A 24,322-nucleotide genomic window follows, 5' to 3' on the forward strand; every position below is an offset into this window, starting at 1 on the left:
TATCCTTGAATGCATGTGGAAAGGTCACCATCTCACCATCCATCCATCGCCCATTCCTCCTTATTACCACCCTCTCATGCCCCCACACCTCCCACATTTATACCATCACATATACACTTGCTTACACTCTTCAGAGTTTCCATAACACTTGCCATCTTCCTTTCTTGTAAGTCTCTTAGCACCTCTTTCTCTGGCTGGTTTGTGCTCCTTAGTTTGCATCATCCTCCAGTTCAATGCCCCTCTTCTATCTGAGAGAATGAGTTGTCTCACCTCCAACCTCTCTCTCTTGCCCTTCGTCCTCTATGCTATTGCAAACACATGGCTGCACATATGCCCCCCTCTGTGTAGCGCACCCCACAGAAACACTTCATTCAAATGCACATTTTTTTTTCCTGAAACCAGGCCAGTTGCTCAGTGCTCACCATTATAGGCAGATACTTGATGAAAAAAAAAAAAGAAAAAAGACAATGAGAAACAATGACAAGAGCAACTAGCCAATCAGTATAATGTCCCTTTTCTCTGTGTACAATCAGCTCCAGCTGTAGGCCCTTTATCTTGAGAGTTCATAGGATGATGCACACACATAATTAACCCAAATAAACCCACTTTCATGAAAAACATTTTGAAGACTTCAGCACAAAAGAACACTTTTTGGTCCAGATCCTGTACTATTCTGAATTTTGAAAAAGACCACACAGAAGCCTCATCAACAGTACCCTAATTAAACTCATCAGTTCACAGATGTTGACAGGAAAATGCTCAGCGAAAATTTTCACCAAGAATCCCTGTTTCCTGGGAAAAGCAAAGGATGCTAACAATAGTAATAATAGTAAGAACTAATATTAATAAGTATTTTAATGTACCTGTCACCTTCCATGGGTCAACGCATTTAATTCAGGAATCTTTGAGGCAGTGATAATCATCCCTGTTTCGCAGATGTCAAAGGTGAGGCTGAGACAATTAATTAAGTTTCCCAAGGTCACACGGCTTGGAAAGGCCAGCACGGAGACCGAAAGCTTGGTCTGCATGACCCAAAACCATGTGCTCTTCATCACTGCCTTCTGTGGCCCATATCAGGCCACCTGTTCCATGACTAAAATCTGTGTAAATTGTCCAACACTTTGTAGTCATCAAATAAATACCAGCTGAACCACTACTATTTTAAACTACCATCTTCTCTTTCCCCAGTCCTTCCCTCCTTCTTTTCCTCAGCTTCTGTTTTCTGGGCTAATGATTTTCCCAGAGGTCTGAGAGTCTGTTAACAAAGTCATTCTCAGAAAACGCACTTAAAGGTGACATTTTCTAGTTTGTTCCACTGCCCACCTTAAAAATGGCAAAAACACAATTTAATAAGCACTGACCATCTCTCCGTTGTTCACTGGTAATCGAATGAGCTGTGCTTCCTGTGCCCTGGGGAGAAAGACAATGAGCCTTGTCAGAAACAGAGCCTTTGTGCCACTGAGAATCTGATCCAGTTTGTTTCTAGCCTCGAGGGTCTTTATCCAATGTCTTGTTGTCCCCTCTGTGTTATACCTACAAATTCCTTTTCTGTTTTTTCACTATGGGTGTTTCTGGGGTCACAGTGTTCTGAGTCACCTTAGGCCATCATTTTTTGAGAGAACGCCCACTTCCATATGCACCTTAAACCATTGTATATGTGCATTATTGGTGAATATGCATTATTTACATGCAAGTGGAACTGCCCTAAAACAAGTGATTCATCAAATGTGTAAGAATATTTTGGAGAGACGGATCTATCAAGCCACTTTCTATTTTCCTTTTTTTATTTTCTGACCATGTCACTGTATGAGGATGACGCTGTCATGTGTATATCGCCACTAGATTAAGCAAGAAGTGTAATGATTACTCCGGGTTTCACAACATTTTTGAAGTCACGTTACTTCTATATGTAAACTCGAAATGAGACTCTGTCCTCATAAAGGGAGAAAGAAATAGATAATGTGAGTCCTAGGTTTCAGTGAAGCGACACTCAAGGGCAGTCCCATTTCCATCTTCTCCCACGGGCTGTGATCTAGCTGAAATGACTCTGCCACTTGGAGGTTGTGGGGTTTCTTTGTTGCAAACTAACCTCTTTAAATGTTTTACTCGTCTGTGAAATAGGCCTCATGATTAATGTCTGCCTCACAGAGCTATACCCAGGACCAGTTACACCAAAGTATGCACATAGTACTCCCCAAGTATATGACATGTAGGTGTTAAATAAATGTTAACTCATTGATATTGCTATTGTTATTCTTACGTCTGTGTTTACTGCTAAGGGCTGCCATCAACAACTGCTTACCATACCTGCAGCCCCTCTTCATTCTCACTGTCCCCCACTTCTAACCATTTAATTCAAAAACAACTAGATCCTGTTAGAATGTGAGTCTCAGTGAAGCCAGGACCTTGTCTGTCTGGAAGAAGAAACGTTGATGTGTGGTTCAGAGCCTGGGTCTCTGGAGCCAAACTGTCTGGCTTTTAGTTCTGCCTCTATTACTATTAGATCAATGACTCTGGGGCAAGTTCCTTAATCTCTTGTAGACATTCTTTCCTTCTCTGTAAATAAAGGTAATTAGCTACCTTATAGGTTCTTGTGAGATTTGTTTGTGTTAATATATGTAAAATCATTTTGAACAGTGCCCTATGTGAAATACAGGTTATAAGGAGTCAGCTATGATTATGATTATCATTCTTATTTATCCCTGTAGCTCTAATACATAGAGTGGTAACTTAAACACAATAGGTATGCAGTAAACATTTGCTCATTGAATGAACATAGTGCTGGACGCTGGAAATACAAAAGAATTTAAAAGACTGGCACATGTCTAGAAGAGAGGCTGAAAGCTTAGTGGAGGGTCTCGGTCAGCATTCACGCGTATCAGACAGGTTCAACCCCCTCCAATCCCAGGGTCCCTAACTTGGGTTACACTACTAAGTATCAACTGACACATGAAACCTATACAACAGCATGAAGGAAAAAAAAGTAATGCTGCAAAGTTTTGTATGACTTAATTGCTAATTAGATAACACAGAGAATATGTAAGGCATCTAATCTAATGCTCTTGGCACATTTATTTTAATTCTACATCACTTAAGCAGAAACTAAAGAATCACTCCATTAAAAAAAAAAAAACCCAAACAAAAATAACTTGGGTATTAAGACAGGCACAGTCGCAGGGGGGTCATCAGGTGAGAAATTGGGGATCAACAGAGGTGAGGCTTAGAACCTCACCCCCTCTGTTTTGAGCAAAATCTTCTGCATCCGTGGATGCTTTGTTGCTCTTGTCTAGCTTGGATTAATACGTAGTCTATAGGCACAGACCTGATCATCTACATTTGCCCTCTTACAGCACTAAATTATGTTTTCTACCTTTATCTTGCATCTACCTACCACTTCAGCATTTTATTTAAAATAATAATAATAATAATAATAAGGGAGAAATGTGGGATTCACATATAAATCAAGTATAAAAATCAAATGAATAATCATATTTGACTTGATTGTTTATAGTTCATGATGTGTGATCAAAACTGAAAGTTTCTGTGATGACTGCCCTTGCACTGTTCACCATGTAAGAACTTATTCACTGTGTAAGAACTTGTTCACCATGTAAGAACTTGTTCGTTATGCTTCAGAAGATTGGAGACTGATGAGAATTAGGCTTGGGGTTGATTAATGATTGTGCATTGAGTCCCTTATACAGAATTTTATTGTTGTTAACAACCATTTGATCAATAAATATGAGAGATGCCCTCTCAAACAAAAATAAAAATAAAAAAAATAACTTGGGTATTTAAAATGCCTCCTGAATATTTTGTAACCATTTAAGAGAAGTACTGCAGAGACCCCCCTGTCATGCTACCGTCATGCCAGGTGGTAGGAATCGTAAATAGAGCACAGGCTTTTCTGTCTGGTAAGGAAGAGGAGCTGCAGTTAAAGCCAATGGTGACCGGGTACCCTTGAACTTGCTCACCTGCAAAGTCCTGTTTTCTGACATTAGCACTATTTCCTTAGAAAAGGGACATGTTTAAATGACATTGCTATGGGAATAGTTTTTAAAGTAAGAAAAGCCAAGTTTGATGAAGACGTAGGAAAATGGGGGCCCTCGTGTGGCTGTAGTATAAGAGTAAACTGGTCCATGTGTCCAGAGGACACTTTGGGAGTCAGTATCAGAAGCCTTATAATATTCATATAGATGGTCCAACAGTTCCACTTGTATAATTTATCCTGAAGAAATCATCAAAGTTGTGCACAAATACAGAAAAAGGTTTTCTGCAACATTATTTATAGTAGAAAACCATTGGAAGCAAACTAAACAAACTTCAGTAAGAGATTAAATTGCTGTTATAGCCGTGCAACACAGCGCTCTGTATGTTGAAGCCATGTTGTTGAAGTACATGTGTGACATGTGCAAATGGCAACTCTAGATTTAAAAATCACGTTACGCAAAATAGCAGCAGTGAACTCAAAGACGCTGAGAAGTGACTAGTGGTTACCAATGGGGAGGGGTTGGGGCAGCTGGGGGTCAGGGTGAAGGGGATAAAGGGGCACAATAATTCACAATCACAATATAAGTGGCTCACAGGGACAGTAGTACAACATGGGGAATTTAGCCAATCATTCTGTAACAGCTTTCTAGATTAAAAGTTAGTAACTGCACTAGAGGGGGTGAGGATTTAATAATATGGGAACTGTTCAACCACTGCGTTGTGTATTTGAAACCAACATAAGACTGTATATCAATGATATTTCAATTAAAAAAAGGCAAATTAGCTATATGATACAAAAACCTGAAAAAAATCAGTTTCCAAAACAATTTATATAGTATGGTCACAATTGTTTAAAGAAATAGATCCAAATAGGGAAATCATAGATGATTTTTATTTTCTTCTGTTGTTTTTTAAATATTTCTCAATGAATGTATATTACTTTTGTAATCACAGAAACTATAGTAATAATAAAGACATTTGACCCCTCCTTTTCTTTTTCCACAAATAGTATTCTGATTTTCATTATAATGTACTGCTTCCTCATAAAAGAAGGCAGACACAACCTTGTTTTTTATCACTGACAACTGTGCCTTATCTGCTTTGGCTAGTATCATAATGTACCTGTCTATCAAAGTATGATACAGACACTGGACCATAAGTATTGCAATCTGATCTTTAAATGGGGTCATAATTCTCTATTTCTACTTGCCTGAATATTTCTCTTCACCTGCACAGATTTGCCTCTGATAATGATTTTTTTCCTTCTTTCAGGTAAACAACTACAGTTTAGAAGAAGTAACACATGAAGAGGCAGTAGCAATACTGAAGAACACATCAGATGTAGTTTATCTAAAAGTTGGCAAACCCACCACCATTTATATGACTGACCCTTATGGTCCTCCTGACATTACTCACTGTAAGTACCATGCTCAGCGTCACCTTTCACAGCGTGCCAGGTTTGCAAAGAGGGAATTCTGAGAAACTTGGCAAAGTCCTCGGCTTGCACTTTCCATCTTGTTTAGCCGGCGGGAAAACTGCAGAGGAATGCTGTGCTTCACGCCCTCATTGCCTTACAAAGCCTTACCGAGTGTTTTGAAGGTGGAACACCCTACTGAGCTGGCAAACCCACCATATGGAAAGGCTTACTGATGTATGTTGGGGGCCACGATTATAATAAAATAGAAATGCCATGTTTTTAAAGGCTGTTTTTCAAGCTTCTATAGCCTGAAAACTCTTTATGATGATGACACCATGATATTTGGTATTCCTAGTTCAAACCTCTGCGATAGCAGAGTAGGAAAGAGAGAATGGCAAAATAGAATAGAGATAGCACTATTCTTGCTCGGGAAGAGGATCTTGGACGTGAATAGTGAAATTATGATCCTCAGTCACCATCATCATAGACCTTACCTTTACCTGAATTTGTTATATTGGCAGAGAAGTCAGAGAAAATCACCATCACTATGGCCATTGAGGTGGCTTGGGGTTGGGGGCTTCTAGGGCAGCAACTAATTATGAGGCACCGTGTTGGGTCCTTTACAAAGTCCACTGCCAAATAAACCCCGTGTTTTCTCCTGTTCGGATTATGTCAGCCAAGAACTTTATCTAAGGTTCTGTCTTTGGGGTCTAGATTTAGTAGCCATTCATTTTTTTGATGTGAGTTTAAAGGACAGCTTTATTGACAACAGTAAGCTTGCTCATTCTGAAATTTTGAGAAACCGGTTGTGAGATTAGGGACTAAGAATGTCTTCAGGACCTGCCATTAATTAGTACTGTGGTCTTCAGCAAGTTGTTTAACCTCTCTTAGGTTTTAAATGTTTCTCTTGAGGGAAATTCAAAGGTTGAATAATTTTGTTACCTGCCCATTACATTAGCTCTGGCTTTCCTTAATGATGAGTCTAAAATAACTTGCCCCCAAAAGATTTTTTTTTTAAAGCATGCAGTAAGCTGAGATCAGCCTTACCTTAGGATATGAAAGAGTTTTAAGTTTCAAAGTGTTTCAAACTGGGTGAATTTAGAAAAATCAGCCTTGTGACTGTGAGCTACTTCTGGAAGGGCATATAAGGTCAATATCAAAGAGAGCAAAGAGAGGAAACAAAACATGCTATTCAATTCAAGAAACATGCATTGACTAACTTCAGTATGTGCGAGACATCATGTAAGGTAATTAATGGGATGCAAAGGAGATACGATCATGGCCTTCACTGGAAGGCAGGCTAATACAGATATGTAAATAGCAGCAATATTTGGCAAAAAAAAAAAGAGGGATGTGTATGCCTAGGGGAGGTAAAAACAAATGTTCTTTTGGGCACTCAAAAGAAAGGAATAACACCAGTCACTGGAAGATTAGAAACATCTTTGTATAAAGGTGGGCATCTGAATTGCATCTTAAAGAATGGGTGAATTTTCAATATCAGGGGTGTGATAGGAGACAGAAATTGTAGGTAGTTGACAGTGGCACAAAAGTACAGATATGGGGAAAAACAGGCTTTGTTTGAAGAACAGGATATGTGTAAGGCAGATACTGAAATGGATCATCTTGTAATAATGAAAAAAAAGGGTTTTTGTATTCAACACAGCAAAAACAGAGAACATTTAATCAAGGGAACAGCATGTTCAGAACTGGATTTCTCAATGTATGAAACTGATTTCAGGAAAGAGAGGAGGAAAGAAGACCCAGTCCAGGGGGCGGTTTTAGTAACCCAAAAGAGAAATGAATTAGTGTGGAGGAATAGAAAAGAAAGGCCAGAGTTCTTGGTCTTTCTGGAATGGGAATACAGCTTATTTGGCGATTAAAGTCTTATACAAGAACTTGATCTTAGGAGCCTTTTGCTTTGATAATTGGGTACAAATTATGTGAAAGGAATGTGAGCTCTGCAATTAGAAAGATAACGTTTTTATTTCAGTAGAAAATTAATCATTGTTCTGAAAATGTATGTGCTAGGTCTCTCCTCCAGTTCTTCTCTTCACCCAATTATGCTAACTGGGGGTACAGATATAAATGTTGTTACATCTTTCCAATCCTAAAGGTCACCGTGTGCTTGCGCATATTAAATACAAACAAACAGCAACGCCCCACTCTTGGAGGACAAGAGAATCCTTGGTGTGTAGCAAAGCCTCTCTCTTTTTAACAGAACTATAGTGTAGCACGTGGAATCACCCACGTAACAGGTTTCTCTTCTTCTCTTTGGTTCACCCTTAGCTTATTCTCCACCGATGGAAAACCATCTACTCTCTGGCACGAGTGGCACTTTAGAATACAAAACCTCCTTGCCGCCCATCTCTCCAGGACGGTACTCACCAGTTCCCAAGCACATGCTTGTTGAAGACGATTACACCAGGTCAGATGTTCTGGGCGGGTAACGGGGTTTGCACGCTCCTCACCAGGAAGACATTGCATCTGTCTCAAATGTCAGCTGTTGCTTTTGAGGCCATCGAAAGCTTCTGAGTACCATGCAGATTTACTGTTTTTTAGCCATAGTAGAAAATCACCCATAAATACTTGTGAACATGTGTCATTGCCCTCTTTCGGAAGGCAAAATCACAAATTCTCTGTGGAGAAAGAGTCATATACACTTACCTATCACTTTGCCATGTGTTAAGACTTTTGCTATGTTATCCCATCTGAGCTTTAGCCATACATAAGATAGGTATTATTACTTGAAGAGAAAAGATGGTGCTGAGGTTCTAAAAGAAGGTAGTGGCATGTCAATATTACATGTCTGGTAAATGGAAGAGTCAGGACTGAAACTTTTGTCTTTAGACTCTAAATTCCATGTTCTTGCCACCAAAGGCCACCCACAATCTGATGGAGTTGGCCAGTCAATCAACCTTCCCTCTAGTGCAATAACAACAGGTAGAAGGAAAAGGAGTAAAATTAACTGCAAATGGTTTGAATTTAATATATCCAAAGGGGAACAGGACAGGGTATAGGACAGAGCACAGAAACACATGGCTAATCCCATGACATAAAACCAAATTTAGCCAGCACGCCTCTGAAAATCAGGTCTGGTAGCTCACAGAGAAGACCAACTTAATCCACTTAACCATCATTTTAATGGATGCAGTAAATATTGGATAATGAATTAATTAATTAATTAATTAATGGAATAATGAATGAATAAGAAATTGTACAATTTTTTCTTTTTTATCTTTATATTCCTTTTGTTCCAAAGTAATATGTGCTTATAGGTGAAGTAATGCAAAGATAGTCATGAAACAAAACTCTCCCCTAAACTCCCTCCAGAGCAACACATCTTGAGGTTCCCACCATGATATCCTGGCATGAACCTTTCATACCATTTCCATGTTCATACAGAGCCATGTGAATGCATACTCAGATGTAAGTGAGGCCTGACATTGTTTTTAACAATAAGTTTATATTTTATATGTTTCTCTGCAACTTGTTTTTCTCAGTGAGCAATACCTTTTACCCAAAATGAGATTACATATCGATATGTACAGTTTTTTTCTAAAAATGTTCGTGTGTAAAAAATGATAGAGATAGACCCTTTGGGTTTTATATCCTGCTGTCTAATGAAGTCATTTGTCAACCTTTAAAAAAAATAGAGGAGACTTTCTGCAGCTTGACTTTCCTCACTAGTGCCCATGCATGCTTTGGTCTTTCTTTCTTTTGCTATTTCTTTTTAAATGATCAAGCATTTTCCATTTATTTTGCAATTTCAGGTTTGCTGAAGTAGCTTGTTACATCTTTAGCCAAGGAATGGAATGTTTAGATGCTGCAAATGTGCATCTGTGTTGTAAATCAAATATAAACTTCTTCCTATGCTGAAACATCTAATCTCTATGCTCTTAATTAAAATGAGGGCTGGAGCAAAGATCATCCTCATGGCTCTCTAAAGAATTGTGTAAATATAGGCACCTTTATTCACCAGGGTGATGATCTATTTGCTCTCATCCTGTTGCTAATATTTGATGTGACTTTAATTTGAAAATGTCATTTTATCTTACTAGGCCCCATAGTGAATTAAAATTTATTAAACCCTCTTCATAATCTAAGTCCTTTGCTAGCTATTTTACATACACAATTCATTTAACTCTACCTTCAACACAGAAAGAAGAGCTTTCATCACATTTTATAGGTGTAGAAATTGAAGTTCAAAGATGCTAAGGAACTTGCTTATAAATAGAAAAACGGTGCCCCTCCAGCTTTAAAAATCCTGGCTAGGGAGAAATATTTTAATTTTCTTCTTATCTTTAAAATGAAAACTAAGTCATATAAAACTGTGCTCATCATAGAACTGCTGTGTGACTATAAAGATACCCAAGAATTGTGATAAGCTCTAAAGACAACCAGATCAGAGTTGAAACCTATTTCTATCACTGGCTGTGTGACCCTGAGGAAAAATTATTTAATCACTGCAAGCCTCAGCTTCTTCATCTGTGCAATGGGAATAGTAATCAAATTTTTCTCAACAGGTTGTTATAATGATTAAATGAAATGTTGCATGCAAAGAACGTATAACAGTACCTGATGCATAATGAATAGTAGATGAATATTATCTGTTAGCAGTAGTTGTACTTACCATAATTCTTAATCCACTTAAGATGTCCTATAGAATATTTTTAATAGATTGTATCCTGGGAAGAGAGTCCACTTCTTCCTACAGCATTATGCCTCAGCATGGGCTTCTTGTCCCACCTCTTCCCTTATTCTCAGGCAAGACAAGCTCACTAATAATTCTGCATAGAATCTTCTGAATGGCTATAGCCTGGCAAACTTGTGAAGTAAATTATGTCATGTTACACACACATTCATACACACACATGCACCTCTCCTGCACCCTCTGATCATTGCTATGTCCTCTTGTAGGTGCTTTGTGCTGTAGGAATTACCATGGGTCTCAGACGTATTAGTTCAAAAGCAAATGTATTGCTTAATTCATAGATATTTATTGAATACATCCTACTAGACAGTGGGCACTGCATTAGGAGTGTAAAATTGAAAATATGAAACAACATCCTTAAGAACTATGAAATTGACACAGAAATATAGGTAAACCAGTGGATCTCCCAATGCCTACTCCCTAACTATGCACACCCCATCTATGAAATTTTCCATGAAGCATAATGTATTATTTTTTTTAATCCTGAGGTTATATACATTGACATCAAGATGTCATTTCTTTTGTGGTATTAAGTGACAGTTACTTATTTTACTGGATCCTTACTTAGAAAATGAAAAATTGGCAACTTTATGTCAATTCTCATTTTTTAAATGCAGAAGGTCTGAAGATCCCAAAGTGTGAGAACTAGTAACAGCAACAAATAAAATTAGTTCAATTCTATGAAGTGCTGTCATACCACCATCACAGAGTCCCCTAACCCCACAGGAGGTGCTTCATAAATATTTATAAATGAATTCAAGTTTTACAGGAATGCTGCAGGAAAAGCCTATGGCCTCAAAGAAAGTTTTAAAGACGAGACATTTCTAGAGTTTGAGCTTGAAAAAAGTTGTAGGCATTGGTCAGAGGGTCAAGAGATCAGTAAGGGCATTCGTGGTAAGGGAGAGCATATGCAGCTTCATGGAAAAATGTGGAATTGAATAAAATGAAAGCAACTATTACAGTTTGAAATACACCATTATAAAGGAAAATGGAACCTACCTTTAAATTACCTTTATATTCCTTTTCTTTCATCTGTAGCTATAAGATTAAAAATATATATAGTAGTAAAAATGAAAAGATCACTACTATGTACCATTATACCAAGTCTTTTAATATGTATAACATTGCCCTTATGCTAATTATATGATATTCTTGATTTTTATAACTAATAAAAATGTTCAGAGTTTAAGTAACTGTGTCATATCATACAGCAAGTGAGTAGCAGAAGCAAATTTTGAATTCAGATCTGTCTGTCCCCCAAAGCCACATCCCCACACCCCCACCACCCCCATGTCATGCAGTCTCTTTCCATGGGGAAGTGTTGGATAAAGAAGACCAGGCTTGTATCAGGAGACTGGTTTTTAGTCCTGGCCCTACCACTTACTACCTAGATGACCCTGAACAAGCCATTTAGTCTCTGTGAGTCTTGAATTTCCCATCTAGGTATTTTGGATAAAGGGTCTTCTAATGCCCTTATGGAATTGTGAAATTTAATGTGACAATATGTATGAAAGTTGTCATCTTTATAGGGCGGTAGAAATTTGCTATTATCCTAAGGTGTTATAATAGCTTATATTTGAGGCCCACTTTGTTTATATCTAATACAGTAAATCAGGGGAATGAATCTCCAATGATGAGACTTGAGCTGATGGGCAAGCAAACATTTCTGTGAAATAGAAACTTGCAACAACTTATAAAATCATATCAAATTGGAAGCCTTTTATTCCATGTGCTCATAGTATCTTCTTCTATCTGTTGTAAGAAATATTTTTATATTTTCCTGAATCATATTAACTTCTCTTGGGAAGATATAGGATGAATTTTTATGGAACTTTGATTAGAAAAATGCTACAGTGACTTAGCTGGAATTTTTTAAAAATCCCTTTCTTACTATTAAGGAAATGTATACCTGAGTAAACTGGGAAATTTCGTTCTCCCATTGAATTAGAGAAAACTCAATCCAAAAGACCTTGGATAAAATTCTCTTAGTAGAAAGCCCAGTTGAGTCCCCTAGAAATCAGTATTCATTGTAATGTAGATGTGCGGTTTCAGATTTTTTTGGAAAACAAAGCTATTACAATGAGGCTGAGATGGTTTTTTGGCTAAAGGAATTATAGACTCCAAGAATTGGAAGGGCCGTAAATGAATGCAGAGTCTACTCTTCCTCTATCTGGTGGGTAAAAGGAACACAAGGCCAGGAATGACTTGTCTTTCCCTAAGTCCTGTAACTTAGAAGTAGTAAAATCAGATGTAGAATCTATGTCTTCAAACACCATTGCTTTTGCTGTTTCTCTAAGCTGATGTTCACTTTTTTTTTTTGGTGGAGTAAGAGGATGATAATTAGGAAAAGTTTCCATCAACCAAAACCACCTGGGAGCAGTGCCTACTTTATATGTTACCTACAACCATGGATTGTGCCTCTAATGGGCCAAATTTTCCTGGTCACCCAGAACAGGTGCAACCCACATACCCTCACCATCCAGCCAAATATTCTCAGTATATAAACAAATCATCAGTACTAAAATGAAACCCAAAAACTTAGGAATGCAAAGTAAAACTGCTTATTCAAGATGAGGGGACTTCATTTCCCAAGTTATAAATGTGATAAATGGAATAGAAGCCAGAGACCTAAAGTATAGCTGTATGATAGAATCAAGTTCACCTGGCCCTGATATTAGTATACCCAGGGGTCTTTCTGACTGGCTCTACATAATGTTCCCTCACATAGTTTGGTTGCTCAAAAAGCATACTGTAAATAAAGTCCCAAGATTTCTTATCTCAAGAATCTTTCAAGGTTGACTTCAAATTGTGGCTCTGATATTCCCTTATTTACTAAGAAGGTGTGAGTCCATCAGATTACAGTCTGCCTCCGTTATCTTCTCCCCAAATTATAGAACACTCATTTACTGGATATAGTATCTAAAATGTATTCCAGTCCTCTTTTCTCTTTCTTTCATTTGTTTACTCATTCAGTGAATATTGTTTCTACCATGTGTCAAGCAAAGTTTTAGCAACAAAGTTATAATTGTGAACAAACCAGACAAGGTTCCTGTCCTCATGGAGTTTACCTTCTAGTGTATTGGTTAAGAGATACATAGATAAATGAGTTAGGTTCAGGTAGTGATAGGCACTATAAAGAAAAAAACAGAAAAACGTAGACAGTAATTGGGGAAGAGAACAATATTAAATAAGATGATCAGGGAACGCCTCTCTGAGGAGCTAGTGTATGAGCTGAGACCTGAATAGAAAGAAAAAATGGTGATATAAGGATCAGAGAAAGAACATTCCAGGACAAGGGAACAGCAAAGCCAAAGTCCCTGAGGCAGGAATGAGTTTAGTGTGTTCCAGAAACATGAGGAAGTCCAGCCTGGCCTGAAAGAGATGACCTACTGGGAACATGGCAAAAAATCAGATTGGAGCAGGAGTCAGGGGCCAGGTGACATAGGACTTCCTGGGTAATGATGAGTAAGTAGAGGTTTAATTTTGAGTGCACTGAGAATCTGATAAAGAGTAGACTAACAAGGAAAATGAAATTATATGAGTTATATTTTTTAAAAAGCTCTCTGACTGCTGCATGAAGGTGTAGAGGGACTTTTGAAGAGATGAGGGGAGAGCTGATAGTGGCTGGAGGGGAGGATGGAGGAACCTGAGCTGTATTTTAGAGCTAGATTCAACTCTCAATGTTCAACACGAGGAGCGGCCTGCTTTTGTACGGCTAATTTACTACTGACCATTTCTACGCTTTGGTCTCCTCTGTAGTAATCTTTCAGGAAAGCAAAAGTGTTTGCCACTGTTCTTTCTTTTTTTTCCATTGGTCTTTAACTTTGTAGATCAAACTGGGTAGAGACTAAACCAATGATTCTCAAATGTTTCTACCACATGCCCTTTGGTCTTGAAGTCTGTACCTTTTCTCCTCGGGATCCAGTGCAGAAAATGAAGCTTTCTGTCCAAGCATAAAACATAGAAAATCTTGTATTTTCTTGTAAAAGCTTGAGTAAATATCCTTGTTTGCTTTAATGAAAAAACATTTTTATTACAAATGAAATTATTTTTATCCAAAATCTTAGGGTGATGCTGATACACCGAAAAGGTTTTTTTCTGTGGCTACTCAGTCCCTGCAAATGCCATGAACCGAGATGCCTGTGAATACCCAAGTTTGAGAAGCGCTGAGCCAAACTACACAAACTTGCCAGTTTATTAATGCCGTGTTATGGTAACAGCCCTTTAATAATGACTTAAGGTTTCCAGTCTCCATTACAGACAGGCTCTCAAAGGCAGAGACTGCCTGGCCTCAGAGTAAAGCCTGGACATGTTCTAGCCTCTCCTCTTTTTAACTTATATTTAATGACCTAAACCCGTTTGTGGGTGAGCTGGGAGTTTATTCTTCTAAGACAGGAAAGAAATCTTTTTACATGCCTTTGCCCAAATATAGTAGAAAAGAACTTGGTATATTTTACGCAGACACCTGACCCTCCTTTAGAATCAAGATCTGTGTCCCAGAACGATTAGTCCATGGACCCTGGAGCCACCCTGCTCACCTTGAACCACTTCCTGGCTGTTTGACCTGGAGTAGGTTATATAACCATCCTTTGCCTCAGTTTCCTCATTATAAAATTTGCAGAATAATACTTTCCACTTGATAGGCTTACTGTGACAAGAAACTGAGTCAGTACAAATAAAGCGCTTGGGAAACAGCCCTCAAAAATTGTTATATTAGTACTACTTAAAGCAAGGATTTAAGATAAACTACTCCACAAAGAAAGTCATTTTTTTTTTTTGGTACACATCCTGTAAGGAATGAAAATGTAGCCAACAATATTACACAGCTGCTCCCACCTAGTCCACATATATGTTTTTTTCAACTTCTCTTGCAGAGCACATGCAAACACTTTATTGCAGAAAGTCATATAGTCTGACTGCTTTATTAAGCATCTTTATTTTTATGAGTACAATGAATGTCTAGCACCACCTGCATTGAAAATCTAATAGAGGACTCAGCAGAACCAAATATGATAAAAACCAGTCTATCAATCTGTCCTCTGTGGCTAAATACAATTATCCTCTGGATAATTTCTTGACTTTGCCCTTTTTTATTCACAGTAGTTCTGAACAACAAATACCATGGAGCTTTTCCCTTAAACATGTATAAAACATGGCATCAGATTCTTCACAGCCTTGATAAAGTTCATTATAGAACTTAACCAAATCAAAGACTCATCAGCAATGTCTCTGCATTATCTGTTTTCTGTGCTGCAGTCCTGATTTCTCCAATGTGGAGCTTGGTACTATAATGTGTTTTGAAGCAAAGCGGAATAACAGCAAGGAGCAAATGGCACAAAACTCATCAGACAGGTGGAGGATAGACCATAAAGTAAAGCCTCAGGGGAGTTTTCTCTTTACTGATGGTAGTGCCACATAACCATTTACGTTTACTTACATAAACCGTGAGGCATGATTGATGGAGCTATCCTGTTAGAAACAGAGTGGCTATGCTAATGGGGGGAGGTGATGAATCTTAATTAAAGGAAGATATCCAAATATGTATTGGAAAACATGTTAAGCTGCTGTTTGCTGTCAGGGAAATGAATTTAATATTAGAAAAAAATGAAACAGTCATGGGAATTTTAAGACTATGGTTTATAGATATTTATCATTTCCTATGTACCTAGTACATTAGCCAGGCATAAACACACAATGCTAGGCCTTATAATTTTATGGAAGATGGTTGCTGCACATCTATACTATTGCTGTTATAGATGTAAAAGTTATTTAATGAATGCTGCCTGGCAATTTGATAAAATGAGTTCATCCTTGGCCTTCAGGGCTGGTTGATGCATAGAAGGATTAGCGATGGACAATGGGGAATTTTGGAGGGACCACTATAGAAGCAATCAACTTATAGGGCCCTTCTAAGTTAATTGGCCCCATCCCTTACATTGCAAGTTAACTACTCTCACCAATACAGTGTGCAGCTTATTTCTGGCCCTTATCTGATATCAGGGTGTATATTATGACTCAAGGCAAATAGACATTGCCTCTTCCTCTAGAAGTTTATTTTCACATCGATAGGTCATTCAAGTAATGCTAGACAGAAGACAACTAATTGTCCATATGTGGGTATAAACTTAGAAAATTACCCATGATAGCATTGTGATCCCTGAGTGACTTCCTGTCATCTCTATCATTAGCTGCTATCAGTGATGTTACCATATTAATATTAATGATTGCCTTCATAAAATCAAAGAAAACTGGGGGATCCAATTACTGCATTCCACAGACTTATATATTATACATTATAGACTTACAAATTTCATAAGTTTTGGGTTGCATCATTCACTTTTTCTTCAAGTAATTTAATTACTCTAGATAATAAAGCAAGCTATATCTGAGTAAAAAACATTTATAAAATATTGCCTTCATATTTTCCCCAGACATCCTTTTCAGTCTCCATATCTATTTCTTGCTCCTTTTACTATCTTATACCCCTTTTTAATTGTTTCCAGTAAGTTCTGTCTTATTTTATTATTTTCCCTAATTTAAGAGTAGTATATATTTGTGGAAAAGTTGTAAAATAACAAAATCCCACTGTACATAGCATGGTCAAAAATAGAAAGAAAAACTAATAAAATTACTATCTCACCACAGACAATCATTATTGATGTTTGATGTATTTCCTTTGAGATTTTTTTCTGTTTGTGTATTTGTTTATAAATTTGGACCATGCTATGTACAGTGGGATTTTTAAAAAATTTATTATTATATTTTGAGCTTTTTCCCATCTTTAAGCAGTCTTCAAAAATATATTTTTAGTAGCTGTATAATACAGCAGAACCATAATTTACTTAACTACTTTACTACTCCTGGACATTTAGGTTGTTTCTAGGGGGGGTGGTCTTAATACAGATAATGCTTATACAAGCTTTCTGACCCTATTTCTTGATTATATATTTAAGATAAATGCCTAGGTCCCACTACCTAATGCACATCTTGGTTGTCTTCTAGACATCGCATATTTAACATTTCCAAAAACACACTCTTGATGTTGATCCCCATCCTGCCCTTCCATAGGAAAATAGGAACTATAATCAAGAGAAAACGTAATCAATAGAAATAGACCCAGACCCAGAGATGATACAACTAGCAGATAAGCAGATTAGAAAGGCTATTATAAATGTGGTCAATCTCGCAAAAAAATAGGGGAAGAAATGTGAATGAAGACAGAAATGGAAGACATGAAAAATAAACCTGTATTAAACATTGAGCGATGAAAAAGCAGTATCTGAAGTGAAAATTTGTATCACAATACATACTGCAGAAGAAAGAACTTTTAACTTTAAGGCATAGCAATAGAACCTATCCAAATGAAACACAAAAACTAAAAGGAACTAAAAAAAAACATCCTAGTGACTTGTGGAACCAGAAAGAAAAAAAAGCAGACTGTGGAATACCAAATAGTCCATTTTATTTTTTATCATTTGATGAAAATTATAATTCTATCGGTCTATAAGTCTCAACCAAGCCCGAAGACATTATGAAGAGCAGAACATAATAAAAATAGATTTTATGTCAGAACTAATGCAAGCCAGAAGACAAATGAGAAATATCTTTTAAAGTACAGAGGGCTGACCCCAAGTTTATGGCCTAAGCAGCTACAGAGTGGAAATATTACTAAGAAGGGAAGACTTTAGAAGGGCAAGCTGTGGACAAAAATTAGTTTTTGGAAATGTCAAATGTGCAATGTCTATAGGCAACAAAGTGAGATGCTGATTAGACAGTAGGGATCTAGTAATTTGCAAAGCTGGGATCTAAACACAGTCAGTCTGGTTTGAGAATCCATATCTCTGACTACACTTTTAAAGGTCATGCAGCTGGCATATGACAGGATCAGGATTCAAACTAACTCCAAAGTCTGGCTCTTCCTGCTGTAGCACATGGCTAGCATTATTAGCTTTAAGATTTCTAGAATCTCCTATGTGCTTCAGGTGAGTCTTTGGGGTTATTTTTTGTCCCTTAAAGGTAGAACAAAATTTTTCTATCATTGTCTCCTTCCAGCAACTCTTCCAACCTATTCAGGGGAGGCAATCAGCTTTTCTCAGGAAGAAGTGAGGCCTCCTGGATGGTTCTGTCCTTAATGCCTGTCATTCTAGCTAGAACGGCAGACCACATATGGTTGTCTTAATAAACATTTGAAATCCTCACTGAAAGAACTTAGCAACCCCTGTGAGTGTATGTGTCTTTGTGTAAACATTTAAGTATCAACCCTCATCCTAGATATTTTTTAATTAGATGGACCTTGAAGGGAGAATAACATGAGTCCTTTCTCATATAGATCATTTTCTGATGGAAATGCTGTCAATTGATTCACTGGAGTCCAATGTTTTGCCTTATGGGGTATTTTTTTCCCATAATCTTTTTCTAAAGTTTCTTTTATGATCTTCAGACAGGAGATAAAGGTAGAATGAAACAGCTGAAATGTAATAGCCAGCAATTTCAAAGCCAATTATGTGAGGCCCTACACTGAGTTTATAGTAGTATTAGTAAGCCCTCATAGCCGTGTAGTACTACATAAATACTTTTCTATTTTTTATTTGGTTCCTAGAACATCATAAAAAATGGGCAGAGAAATGTTTTTTACACCTATTTAACAGACTGAGAATCTGAGATGTTAAAGATTCCGTGATTTCTCCTACAAGTAGAAAGTAAGTGACTAATCCAGAACCCAGCACCCAGTAGTGCGTAGCATTCTGGTTAGCAGTTCAGATGTGGGAGTCAGAGTAACTCTGGCCTCTCCACTTAACTAGCTATTTGACCTTGGATTTGTTACGTAACCTCTCTGCGCCTGTTCCCCAGGAATGCCTGTACCATGGAGTATGACCAGGATTAAATGAAGCAGCCTTTATAAAACACTTTGAACAAAGCCTAGCACAAAATAGTCTGTATTTGGGTGAGCTTCTTGTTATTATTATTATTATTATCCTTGACATCTAGTCCAGGTCACCATGGTGATAATAGGATTTGCTGCATTTGTGCTGATAGCAGAGCTGTTTGGAGAAGGGGCAATGAGATGAGGGAGAGAATGAGGGGGAGATATGCTTCCAGCCAGCCTAAGAAGATACAGATTTATACTGTGTTTACATTTGCCTTAAAGGGTAGATTTCCAGACTTCATGTTGATTTAGTGATATTTTCTCTATATTTGAATCTCTTTTAAAAATATGTATTAATCCCAATTAAAAAGAATGTATTCAAAACCAAGCCGAACTATCAGTCATATAAAAAGAGAAGTCCACATTAAACTGATTTTTAATTTAAAACTCTAAAATTAAAAATTCTAGGATGATAAGTAAACCTAGGTATATACCTCCTATGTATTCAGATTTACTATGAAGGCATCATGAAACTTTCTAAACAAATGCAGTGTTTACTTTTACATACCTTGATGATTTGAGCACAGAAATCAAGCATTTAATACCAACACCTCTACTGATTCTTTCTACTTCCCAGGGGTAGCATTAATCCCATAGTTCCACTGTATAGTATTAGATTGGGCCATGTATGGTTGGATGAAATTCCACATACAGTATTGTCCAAATCCATACAATGCTGAGTGTAAGTCTAACAAGGTTCTGCTGAATTTAAAATCATGAGAACTGAGAGGAGCTCTATAGGATGGCCACTGGGTGTAGAACTCATAGTGTGGATGTGGCCTCCCTGACCAAAGCAGAGAAGGATCTTGCCTGGAACCACTGTCTTCTAGCTTAGACAGAAATACTTACAAAATTCTGCTTACAAAAATGAATGTGATGTATTATTGGCAAAATAATAAAGTCACTGGTGAAATAATGAAAACTAGTGTTTCTTATCTTCCCCTAAAAAAAGAATTTAATATTTACACTGTACAGGTATTTATATTTATCAGCTAATATTATCACATCAAAAAATTCTAGGGCAATACTTGTATTCTATAGAACTGAAAGAGATAATGCAGTTCAAAAAGGTGACTAATTCATCAGACCTTTCTCCAAAAGATCAAGTATGGAACTCAAAAAGTTCCAAACCCTGACAGCTCATCAATCATCTATGAAACCTTTATCAACACAGGCCTGAGCCCCATCCCAGATCTGCCAAATATGGGTGTCCAAGAGTAGAGCTCAGACACTAGTACTAAAAACAAAACATAAACCCTTATGGGTGTTTCTGATGTATAGAAAGGTTTGGGCAGCACTGGCTTAAATTCATTTTGTCTTTAACTTCAGAAAAATCAATTACCAAAAGAAAATTAAAGCAAAACAGAGCACATTAGAAGAAAACATGGCCAGGCAATTTTCCCATAGGGTAAATTGTCATAAAAACGATGGTTGACCCTAAATCCTGGACAGTACAGGTGGTAATGAGCAAAAAGCAATGCTCCTTAGCAAGAGTTACCAAACACAGAGTTCATTCAGTGATGTTTTATTCCATAAACATACACATTTTTTTAAGTCCCATGTTACTTTATTTACTTTAAATCAAATTTCTTCTACTAATAGGCCTCTGTCTTGCCTGCCTGTCTTCTAAAAGTCCTCCCTGAACATCAATCCTTTAGGAGTTCAGACTTTTGAAGAACAAAAACCTGGAAGACAGTTACTTTGGGAAAATTCTGCATTCCCTCCTGTATCACAAATCTCCAGGGAGGTGATGAAATAGAAAGGCCTGACTATCTGATTATCTGGGGAGGAAATAGTAAGTTCAAAACACAAATTAATATTTCAGTAGTTTAAGCAGAACCTCCCTACACTGTTGGTGGGAATGTAAATTAGTTCAAGCATTGTGAAAAACAAATGGAGGTTCCTCAAAAAACTAAAAATAGAAATACCATTTGACCCAGGAATTCCACTCCTAGGAATTTACCTTAAGAAAACAAGATCCCTGCTTCAAAAAGACAGATGCACCCCTATGTTTATCGCAGCACTATTTACAATAGCCAAGAAATGGAAGCAACCTAAGCTTCCATCAGTAGATAAAGAAGATGTGGTACATATACACAACGGAATATTATTCAGCCACAAGAAGAAAACAAATCCTGCCATTTGCAATGACATGGATGGAGCTGGAGGGTATTATATTCAGGGAAATAAGCCAGGTGGAGAAAGACAAGTACCAGCTGATTTCACTCATTTGTGGAGTATAAAAACAAAGCAAAACTGGAGGAATAAAGTAGCAGACTCACAGATGCCAAGGAGGGACTAGTGGATACTAAAGGGAAGGGATTGCATAGGGTGGTGGAGAGGGAGGGAAAAAGGGATTAAGGGGCATTAAAATTAGCACTTACAATATAGGTAGGTCATGGCGAAGGCAGTACAGCACAGAGAAGACAAGTAATGACTCTATAGCATCTTATTACACTGATGAACAGTGACTGCAATGGGGTCAGGGGGGAACTTGATAATATGGGTGAAGGTTGAAACTGCAATATTGCTCATGTGAAACCTTCATAAGATTGTATACCAATGATACCTTAATTTAAAAAAATATTTCGATAGTATATCCTACTGCCCTCCTTTATTATTTGCATTGCTTTAGAAAAAGCAGCTTATGTTAATGCAATTCAGAAATAGTCTATTCCTTAACCCCAACCCCACCTTTTCCTATTGAAACAGGAATCTTATATAATTTTAGCCTCTCTAAGTATTAGAGCACCTTAGAGCAAAGCAGAAAATATCTTTATGGCTAAATGTAGAGAAGAGTCAGCAGTAGCTGTCATTCATCTTATGGACCTATCACAGACGGAGAAGACAGTGAAACAGAGGCTGTGGGCAGGTGAATGGAGAATTTGATTCCAACCTCCATGTTCGTATTAAGCTGCCACCTAACTGCCTTGGATTTGTTGCATGTAATTAGATGCTCCTCGTAGAAACCCAGTGATCTGGATACCTTGGCAAACACAGAGATTCAGTAATGCACACAACTCCCATAGACACAATTGGCAAATCCTACTTTGCTTTACAATTCCTCACTTAGTCTCCTTCAGTGAGATATGGCACAGCACACACTGGAGTCAGAGACCTGCATTCAAATCATAGTTTGATCACTCCCCTATCTGTGCCACCTTATCCTCTCTGAGCCTCAGTTTCCTTATCCAAAAACTATAGGTAATATCCACTGTGAAAGTCTGTTGCTGTGAAGATTAAAGGTGATGATGTATTTGGCCAAAGAGTAACTGAGAATCTTAGGGACCTTCTGCTCTTACAGTAATCTTTACAATAATCTATTTAACCACTTCCTTTCCCCACTGCTTAAAAAATCTAATTCCAGAGCTCAAGCAAGTCACATAGATTTTACAGAGTATTTCATGTAAAGACAAAAGAGAAGATTATGGAATGACTTTACTCTAAACTCTGTATTCTGCACTCCACTCTGCTGACATGGAGGTGTCCTCAACTGACCTCAAGGTTCTTGACACCAACCTATGCAGTCCTTGCTATTTGATGTCTCAGCCATTACTTGTCACTGTGTCTGTTTTTTATCATGATCCTCATGCAGTTTTGATGCCTGGTACCCATCGTAGTTGTGACCAGAATGTATCATAAAATTTCTCCCATCTGCTGAATCTATTCCAGATTGGTTAGATAGAGTAGATGGAAGTTTCAGCTCTCTTGATAGTCTTAAAAAGAAAAAAAAAAAATCCCCATCTGGTTTCATTATTGCTGTATCTTCATTCCAAAGCAGCGCTCACTTCCTATGGGTGTATTGTTCCAGTCAGAATCTCCAAAAAAAAAAAACACCCCAGTCTTCTCTGGGTCCTTGAGATAGGCCAGGAGTCATCTCTCTAGATGGACATCAATGCCAATCATTTTTTTATCATCTCATCCCTCTGGGTAATTTGTGCTCTTACTCAAACTGCTGGAAAATTCTTTGGCCAGTGGCTTACAAAGAGAGATTGCTTAATTAAAGCTCCTCAGAGCATAAACAGGAGGGCCATGTATATGACTGTCTCAAAAATATGTTTGGTATGGAGAGAGAGGAGGTTTGGGAAATGGTGAGGAGAATAGTCTGGTGACTGTGGGGAATATGATTATTATTAGCTGAGTTCTGCCAATGTCGATCATTCTGATAAGTCACTTGGCTACTTTGTTTTCTATTAATGTTCACAGTGGTCCTGTCATATGCCTGTCCTATGGTATCTGTCATATTTGTACAAGACTGGAAATCAGAAGGATTGAGTAACTTGTCACAGTTTGCAAAGCTAAAAGGTAGTAGAGTTAGGACTCAAACTTGGTCTGTGTTTCACTAAAATGTGTTACCTCCTAGGAGATTAAATATCTGTAAAATTTCTCAAATATACAAAATCCGCTTAACATCCCAAGACTTAAGGGAATTTATCTTTTCTATCAAAATAGAAGCTGTGCTGTAAATGGGCTCATATGTTGCATTGCCATATTTTCAGATATATTTTCCACTTTTCCCTTTGATGGCTCCATGTTCCAGCCAACTTAACCAGGTAATGAACTGGCTTCATCATCCTCCCTGCCTGCTCTTGCAACACCTTCAGCCAGTCATAAGCTGCCCTTGGCCATCTCTGTCTTCACTTTTACATGTTCACATCCTATCTGTTTTTCATGATGCACCTTCAGTGATACCTCCTCATAAGATTCTCCCAAATTCTCCCTGCTGGCTATCATTTCCTCTTCCTTTGAACTCCCATGACAGTCTATCTTTCCCTTCCGTCACACTTCACCAGTGTTAGCCTTATTTTACTAAACACGCATACAAACACATATCCTCTCTCCAAGACAAAGTGATGCTTGAGGGAAGAATCTATAACTGGATCACATTTTTATCTTCCACATCACCTAGATTAGTACATAAAACCAGTTATTTACTGAGCACCTACTGCGGAGCAGTGATACGTGAAGGTTTTGCCTAGTGTATTTCATTTAATCTCATTGCAGTCCTATAAGGTTGGTCTTAAGGTAAGCTGCTTTCTTGATAAGGCAGCCAAAATTCAGACAATCTAAGTAACTTCCCCAGAGTCATATAGCTAACTAAGTAGCAGAGCAGTATGCAGACCCTAGGCCTGTAGCCTGTACTCTCATCCTCCTTCCATGTTCATAGCCTCTATGTTCTTTTAAGTGCATAAATATATCTTAAATAAATGAGTAGATGTTTTAGTAAAAAAAGACTACAGTTGTTGAAAATTTGTTTTGTCATCATTTCTTTTTTTTT

The 24,322-nt window shown here is 37.6% G+C and overlaps 1 protein-coding gene across 17 annotated transcripts in view; it reads left to right on the forward strand.

The window, feature by feature from the left end:
- DLG2 (discs large MAGUK scaffold protein 2) overlaps window positions 1–24,322 on the forward strand; it is a 1,919,888-nt gene that overhangs the window by 1,475,652 nt on the left and 419,914 nt on the right. For all 17 annotated transcript variants that reach the window (XM_057507175.1, XM_057507177.1, XM_057507176.1 and 14 more), the window contains 2 exons: window positions 5,263–5,407; window positions 7,694–7,832. In XM_057507175.1, the coding sequence (XP_057363158.1) occupies window positions 5,263–5,407; window positions 7,694–7,832 (284 nt within the window). The remainder of the gene's footprint in view (window positions 1–5,262; window positions 5,408–7,693; window positions 7,833–24,322) is intronic.

The sequence above is a fragment of the Manis pentadactyla genome, chromosome 9 (genome assembly GCF_030020395.1).
Source record: "Manis pentadactyla isolate mManPen7 chromosome 9, mManPen7.hap1, whole genome shotgun sequence".
Lineage (NCBI taxonomy): Eukaryota > Metazoa > Chordata > Mammalia > Pholidota > Manidae > Manis > Manis pentadactyla.